This window comes from Trichechus manatus, unplaced genomic scaffold (genome assembly GCF_000243295.1).
Source record: "Trichechus manatus latirostris isolate Lorelei unplaced genomic scaffold, TriManLat1.0 scaffold00109, whole genome shotgun sequence".
NCBI lineage: Eukaryota > Metazoa > Chordata > Mammalia > Sirenia > Trichechidae > Trichechus > Trichechus manatus.
The window spans coordinates 3,376,583-3,384,752 of NW_004444045.1; the positions used below are offsets into that span (position 1 = coordinate 3,376,583).

The 8,170-nt window shown below is 38.2% G+C and overlaps 1 protein-coding gene across 1 annotated transcript in view; it reads left to right on the forward strand.

Annotated features, from left to right (window-relative positions):
• NRG1 (neuregulin 1) overlaps positions 1 to 8,170 on the forward strand; it is a 1,165,780-nt gene that overhangs the window by 907,385 nt on the left and 250,225 nt on the right. Inside the window, exon 8 of the mRNA XM_023737842.1 lies at positions 3,232 to 3,264. Within this exon, the coding sequence (XP_023593610.1) occupies positions 3,232 to 3,264 (33 nt within the window). The remainder of the gene's footprint in view (positions 1 to 3,231; positions 3,265 to 8,170) is intronic.

The window sequence follows — 8,170 nt, forward strand, 5'->3', positions numbered from 1 at the left end:
CTTTATGTCCCACAGTCCAGTCCAATCCCTGTTCCAAGACAGATTTGTTCGTTCTTCTGGCAGTCCATAGCATATTCAATACTTGTCACCTTGCTGACGAAGACATATATAGAGTTGGTCTATATGAAGTCATTTGTAAGGCAAGACAAGATTTCTTTGACTTGTAATACCGCAATATTCATTTTTGGTTAATTACTAAATGATCTATAAGAGCTAAAGTAGAAATTAAAAATATTAACACATAAACACAAATTGGTTTAAATGTTCTCTAGCAATGATCAAGAATAGAAAAGATAAAAAGGAGAAGAAAATAGGAAATAATTAGAAAATGGGTCTCAGGACAAGGGATCACTGTATACTATAAAAGCCGTGGATACAAAGATATAAGGCATAGGGAATCGAAAGGGGCTGCCAACACTGAATAAAAATATATTTTTTCATATGTCACGATTTTGCCCTGGTCTAGTGCTAGTGATGGATTTTCAAGACTCATTCTTCACATCCTTTTCATGCTCATTATTTTGACCCTCATCATCCTCACTATTAAAAGAGGGTACAGAGGCAGAGGGAAATCAGCATATTGTCACCTACTGCCAGGATGCTTGTTACAAACCTCCTTCTGAGGAGGCGGCCGGAAGCCTAAAGACACAGAGCAGCATTTCTCTCAGAGCTCACGGCCGGGAGCAGATGGAGGAGAACACTCTATCTGGAAATCTAGAAAGAATCTTATAATTCCTTGCATCATTTAGTCCTAGTGGTGTGGGTGACCAGCTGACCTTTGGCAGAATTTAGGAGTGTGAATAGGAATGAGACTCGGGAGTTCCCGTTTTGCTGTTCCACCTCCCACTGAAATGTGACTTGGAAAAGAGAGAGGGCGTATGAAGATATGGGTGAAGGGCTGAGAGAAGCCCTCCAGAGCTGCATAAGGAAGAAAGCATTTCATGACCGTTGGAGCCCTGGTAAGGGTCTAGTTCCCGGTCGCTATTACCATAATGATGCAGAGAGAAAAAAATTCCCAGGCAGAAGGATTTCATTTGAAAGCGAGAAAACTAAACAGACAAACAAGTGCGTCTATTGATTAAAAAGAGAACATCTATTTGGCGTTATATTAGGATAAGAAAATGAGGGAAAAACAAAAAAGCAGAACAGTCGACTCCGAAGATAACAAAATGAGATAGCCATAGTAAAATTGTTCATAATTAAAAATCTAGTGGACTTGACTGAGAATTTAGTCTTTTTCAGAAGTATTAATGACTGGCTACAATGTACATTATTAAATAAATGATAAATAAGTTGCTCACACAAGCCATTTTAATATCGCAGCATTATAACTAATGAGTGGTATCATAAAATTCATTTTTATTACTATAGCAGTGTGTTATTTCCCTTGATTAGGTTTTTAATACTTTAGAATTTTTTTCCAGATATGAAATAAACCTACACTTACATTCCTTTGAAGTGTCATATGATGCTTTAGAGTTAAAGTAAATGTAGTTTTGAGAATTATTAAGCTACATGAGATAATTGGAGCACACTGAAGTAAAAGAAAGTAGGACCTGTTTGTTCTAAAAAACTCAGCGTAGCTCTGTAATCTTTGTAATTGGAGCTAGCTTGCTAAATTGATATTTTCACCTTAAACATTAAAAAACTCATTAAGTCTTAAAATAAATGTCTTTGATGGATGGCCCTTACACAAATTAAAGGTTGCTATTTCATTAAGCTAAAATGCATCACTTACAAATAAATTTTCCTGAGGGGGAAACTTCTAGAAGCAAATGGGTTTAGATAATAATATCTATGGAAATAACCATAATAAGAGACTTTGTGGAGGATTGGAAGTATTTTCAGACTTAGAAATTTACACAAACCAGATTTGCACTAGGGGATTCTAAGGTAAACTAACAATAACGTTGCACACATCTTGTGTTATTTTATTTACTAAATTCTAAATTAAATTTCTGCTCTGGTGATAGAAAGGTCACCTAGAGAACACTGTCAGATAACACAGGAAGTTTCCAAGATCAAATCACAACCAAGCACAGCAGAATATTTTCACTAGAAGAGATTTCAAATCTGTGATAAGCTTAACTTTTTTGTGACTTTATTGGATCAAAGTAACTTTTTCAGAAGTTCCCTGAAGCCTATTTTTCCTCCTTCTCTGTGATACCAGGTTTTCTTAAGTGTTGGAGACACCTAAGCAATATAAATGGGATCAATTTTCACCTAAATTTCTGACATTTTCATAAGGGTTTTACTCATGTTATTGTGTTTGCAATGAACCCATGTATACTGCATGTGCGCGCACACACACACACACACACACACACACAAATCACTCTTTAATCTTCAGCAGCTAGATTCTAAATAATAAAAATGGAAACAGTGCAGTCGAGTGTGTAATGGAGGGGGTCAGAAGCCTGGCTTTGCCACTCAGTGTTTGGGTGAACTTGGATAACTTACTTACCTCAGTTTTGTCTTGTAAAATGGAGATTGTTGTTGTTAGCAACCACCAAGTCAGCTTCTGACTCACGGCAATCCCGTGCACAGTGGAACAAAAATGCTTCCCAGTCCGGACCATCTGCATGATTGACTATGGATTGGACAATTGTTTTCATTGACTGATTTACAGGAAACAGATCGCCAGGTCTTTCTTAAAATGGAAATGCGTACTTACAGAGTTGTTGTGAAATTAAACTAGATTAATGTAGGTAGTGTCAGGCATAAAGTACAGAGCAATAAATAGTATTTGTTTTTTCACTCTTTGGATGTAAGTCATACGGATATAGAGGGAAAATATTATTTTAGGCTGCAGCGATATAACAATAAAGGCTAATGACTATAGAATATCCTCTGAGGTTTTTATTTTGTCTATATAACCCTAAAAAAAATTAGGAAAATCTAAATGATGGATTGAATTTGGCATCAGATGGATCTATTATGTTTGCTTTTTGATTGCTTAGTTGTCCAATATTTCATTTTGCAAATGCAGAAATTTAGGTATCAAGTTTGGAAATGCTTATCAAGATCGTGGAACAACGCCAACGGAACAGTAATAAGAGTGCTAATCTAGCCAAGCGGCATAGTCCTTCACTGTCCTCAAGGAAAGCAATCAACAACACAGAAAGTACTTTAAAGTGTTTACCTAAGAAAATAAATTGAGAAAATAAAAACCAAAGACGAGACGATGTCCTGAAATTCATTTTCAGGAGAGAAAAATAATCAAAGATTAAGTTTTCAAAAAAAAGATTTAAATATTTTAAAATAGTGACCTCAAACAAACCCAGGTATTAAACAGAAAGAGATGATAGCTTCCAAGATTGAAATTGAGTGAAGACATTTCGGGAGAAGAGAATACTGGCTATCCTCAAAGAAAAAGGAAAAAAGTGTATTCAAGTATAGCTTTCCAAAGAAGATATGAAATGAAATGCCTCTCTTTATTACCTAATTGAAAGTGATACTGGATGTGCCTAAGTAAAAATCTCGTGGGAAGATCTCCTTTAGTTCACCTCCACCTTCCTCCTTCTCTTAGTTGATTTTCTATGTAAATACGAGAGCTCTTAATAAATATATGACAGAAGCTGGGGAGAGATATTGTGAAATAAGTACTAAATGAATATAGTGCTGCCTTGAATTATGTGCAGAAGGATGATGATATTCGATAAGATTTTGCTTTTCACCTACAAATCCCAAGGTCCACCTCCGTTCTCAATATTTCCCATGTGAATCACGTTCCCAAGAAAATCAGTCCCTTGGGAGTCTGGGATGGCACCCCAAGGAAGCAGAAGTGTGCTCTTTCTTTTCAGGCCTCAGCCACTAACACAGACCACTGAAGAACCAGGCTATCTTCCTGTGTCCTCCACTGGGTACAACTCCTCACTGCCTACCCCCTTCATTTATTTAAAATGGATATTTAATGGCACGCCATTGCGGCCTGAGCACTGTGCTGTATATCTTTGCATATGCTGCTCATTTCATCATTTTTATCCATCTCATTTTAGCTTCCCCATTACTGTCTTTCCTCAGGTTTCCAACATTGCACGTACATTATTCCCTGTCAACAAATGACTTAACATGACTGAATGAATATTCTTGACGGAAAGACGAGGGTCCCTCACCTTTTCTCAGTTTAAGCCATTATGTTCTCACTGCCTTGGGTTTTCTCTATATAACCATTTATCCTCACTCCCACACTTGTGTCATGAGGAACAGCTAGCACTCCCTCTTGAAAGGCGAAACTTCTCATCCTGTTTGTCCCATCACTTCTGGCCTCCATTGGGACCTTGATTCAAGAGTTCTCTCTTCTCTTGCATCTTTAATTTCTCCCTTTCTTGTTTCCTTCAGTTGAACTTAAACAAATGTCCTTAGGTTGTTTCTATTCATAAAAACAAACAACCCATTACTGTCGAGCAGGTTCCGACTCATAACCATCCTATAGGACAGGGTAGAACTGCCCCATAGGCTTTCCAAGGAGTGGCTAGTAGATTTGAACTGCTGACCTTCTGGTTAGCTGTCGAGCTCTTAACCACTGAGCCACCAGGGCTCCAAAAACTAACAAAGGAACTCAGTATCTTTCTGTCTTAAGCTAATACTGAAGGAGACCTGGTGGCACAACAGTTATGCACTTGGCCTGGTTTGAACCCACTCAGCAGCTCTGAGAGAGAAAGATTTGTCAATCTGCTTTTGTAAAGATTACAGTCTAGAAAACCCTATGGGGCAGTTCTACTCTGTCACATGGGGTCACTCTGAGTCAAAATGGACTCGACAACACCCAACAACGACCTAATACTTCCTTGAATTGCTAACCAATGTGTCTCTTTTCACTCTTAAGTTTCTCAAAGAAGTACTCTACATCAGAATTCTCAGCCTGTGGTTTGAGAACCCCTAAGGGTCTCCACAGTCTTCAGGAAATCCATGAGGTCCTTCCTTTGCCAACTATATATTTATTTGAGGCCAGGTTTTCTACATATACTTCAACCAAAACAAAATATTACAACAGATGGAATGCAGAAGCAGATAGGAGAATCTGGCTGTCTTCTATTAAGCCAGACATTAAAGAGATCTGCAAAAATGTAAACCAATGCCCTCTTCTCACTAAATTATTTTTGTTTGGGGGAAATATAGTTATTATTCACAAGAACTACGTTGTTTATGTTAACATATAACAGAGTTAGTGTTATTTTTAAATAATTTAATAAATAACTTTTTTTTTTAATTCCTCAGTTTTAATTTCTAGTATGGAAACATTAGTAGCTATAACCCACACTGACAAACACACTTCAGGGTCTGCAGTAATTTCAAGAGTGAAAAGGAGTTTTGAGATAAGGTTTGAGAACTTCGGGTCTACATTCCTGGCTCCTTTTTCTCACCACTCTCCCCTCATTCTTTTATCTCTGACCATAGAACTGGCTCCATCACTGTCCTAAATCAGATTTCTCAAAGTTATTACTATATTGGAGAATTTTCCCTAGTCTTTACCCTCCCTGATTTCTCAGCCATGATTAACAGTGCTTACGTCCCTTTTCTTTTCAGAAGTCTTTCCTTCTTTGATAACTAACTCCTCTGATGGCCTCCCTACCTTCCTGATCACCCTTTTCTCCTGGACCTTATTTCCTGTGATTCCCCCCGCCACCTCGGTTTTCACTATATATTTGTCCTTAATGATATTTTCCCTATCTTTTTTCCAAAATGTTTTTCTAAGCCTGAAGTCTTTCCCATGGTATCAAGCACAAAGGATTCCAGCTGCCAGGTGAATAGTCTGCATCTCAGTGCCAGTGGGTCTAAAAGCAAATTTAACAGTGTTCCCTCCAATACTTCCTCTTATTAATTTGACTCCTGCTTCTATTACGGTAGCTCAATCCTTGTAGTTACTCAATTTCAAAATGGCAGGGTAATTTTTCATTCCTTGCCAGCCACATCCAGTGAATCATGTGCCCTGTTTGTTCTTCTCTGTCTCTCCCATTTCTTCCCTAACAATGCGTGTCCATGAGCTTATCATCACAAACCTAGACTATTTCAATAGTCTCTTATTAACTGCTTCCCCACCCAGGAATAGAATTTCATCCGCCAATTCACCCTGAATGTTCCTTCAGATTCATCTTTGAAATCAATGATTCCAATTTTTATTTCTTAACCAGAAAAAACTACACACACACACACACACACACACACCCCACAATAATCCCAATATTTACCTAGCAAGCTGTACCAGTGACTTTTACCACTGAAACCTTGAATAAAGAACTGCTCAAAGCTTCTTTTGGGGTATGTATGTCTCCCAACAGAGACTATGCACCTGGGTGTCATCTCTTTACCCCAGTAGAGCTACAACCCCCTTGTGAGCCAAAGCTAAAGGGTCCAGTACCTGTAAAACAGGTGCAAGCAGTACTGTCCCCTTGGAAGCCTGTGAGAGAGCCCAGAGCCATGCCCTTGTGGAGCTGCTATGGAAGGATTTGCAAACATGCCTTGAAAATTCTTACTCTATAGCCCAGTTTTCTTTTTCTCCTCTTCCTCCCCCTCCTCCTCCTCTCTCCATCCAGCCCCTCCCTTCTCCTACAGAGGAGGCTTTTTTGTTATTGTTATTTCCAGCTTCTGGTAGCCCAGGCATTCCTTGGCTTTTAGCAGCAAAACTCCAATCTCTGTTGTCACATGGTGTTCTTCTCTGTGTCTCTTCTTATAAGGACACCAGTCATAAAGAGATTATGGCCCTCTTTAATGACCTCTTCTTAACTAAATCCATGTGCAATGGTCCTATTTCCAAGTAAAGTAACATCCCTAGGTACCGGGGGTTATTGTTGTTAGTTGCCATCCCGTCGATTCCAACTCGTGGACTTGAGTATATCTTTTTGGAGGACACAAAAAAACCCAAATCAACTGCTGTCAAGTTAATACTGACCCATGGCAACCCTGTAGGATAGAGTAGAACTTCCCCATAGGTTTCCAAAGCTGTAAATGTTTACGGAAGCAGATTGCCACAACGTTCTCCCGTGGAGCATGGAGCGGCTGATGGGTTTGACCACTGACCTTTTGGTTAGCAGCCGAGCACTTTAAACACTGCACCACCAGGAACCCTTTTATGGAGGACACAATTCAACCCATAACACCTTCCCTGACACTCCATGTAAAATGGCCAACCCTCCATTATTCTCTATCCGGTTTCTTTGCTTTATTTTCTTTGTAAACCTTATGACTACTTGAAAGTATTGACTATGTGTGTATGTTTACTTGTATGTTGTCGGAATATAAGCTTCATGAGGGAAGACTCTTTTTTTTCCCCACTTACCATTGTGTTCCTGTAACCCAGAACAAAGCCTGGTACATTGTAGGTATGCAGAAAGTATTTGTTGAATGTGTGAACAAATTGTCAGATAGGATTGGATTGGGGAGATCAGCTTCCTCAGGCTTTTCTCAACTTGAAGGCAGGAATCTGGTTTGTTATATGGTATAATAGCATATTTAGATAACAGAGGCAGTTTGATTTTTTTTTTTTTTTACAACGAAATTAGTATTAGCAACTTTATTCCTAGGTTGTTATGTGGTCCTCTTAATATATTGTTTTTCAGAATGATTATTACTTTTTTTCTCCCTTGAATAGAGAATAAAGGGCTGTAAGATGTCCAGGTATATATACTATAAAGAGTTTTGCAATTTGCCATATATAGAACATATATGTATGTTTTATATATGGCTCTACTAAAAAGGACCATTTAGTACTACAGGTCCTACTAACAAGAATATATTATGGCTTAAATTCACCACCTGACTGATGACTGTATATACTTTCACTGAAATCTTTACTGTGGAGAATTGTGTGGCTCACTGCCTAATGCTGGTCTCAATTTACAATTTGAATAAAAGCATGTGAGGCAAACTAGTCCACTAAATAATTGACCCTTAAATGTGATACCTCAGCTTTATAGAATAGTCCAGAACATATATTTCATTCACTATTATCAATCATAAATTAAGAAGCTTAGTATCTAGCCTGAAAATGGCTTTAATAATAACGTGCTGGAGTTGGATTTATATACGTCTCCTGCTATCTTTCAAATAGAGCTGATTTATATTTCCATACCTTTCTCCTTCCACTCAATCCCATCCTCGTCCCACATATGGAGATATTTGGTAACCAAATCCACCAATAATACATGGAGTAAAGTGGTTCTAGAAAAAT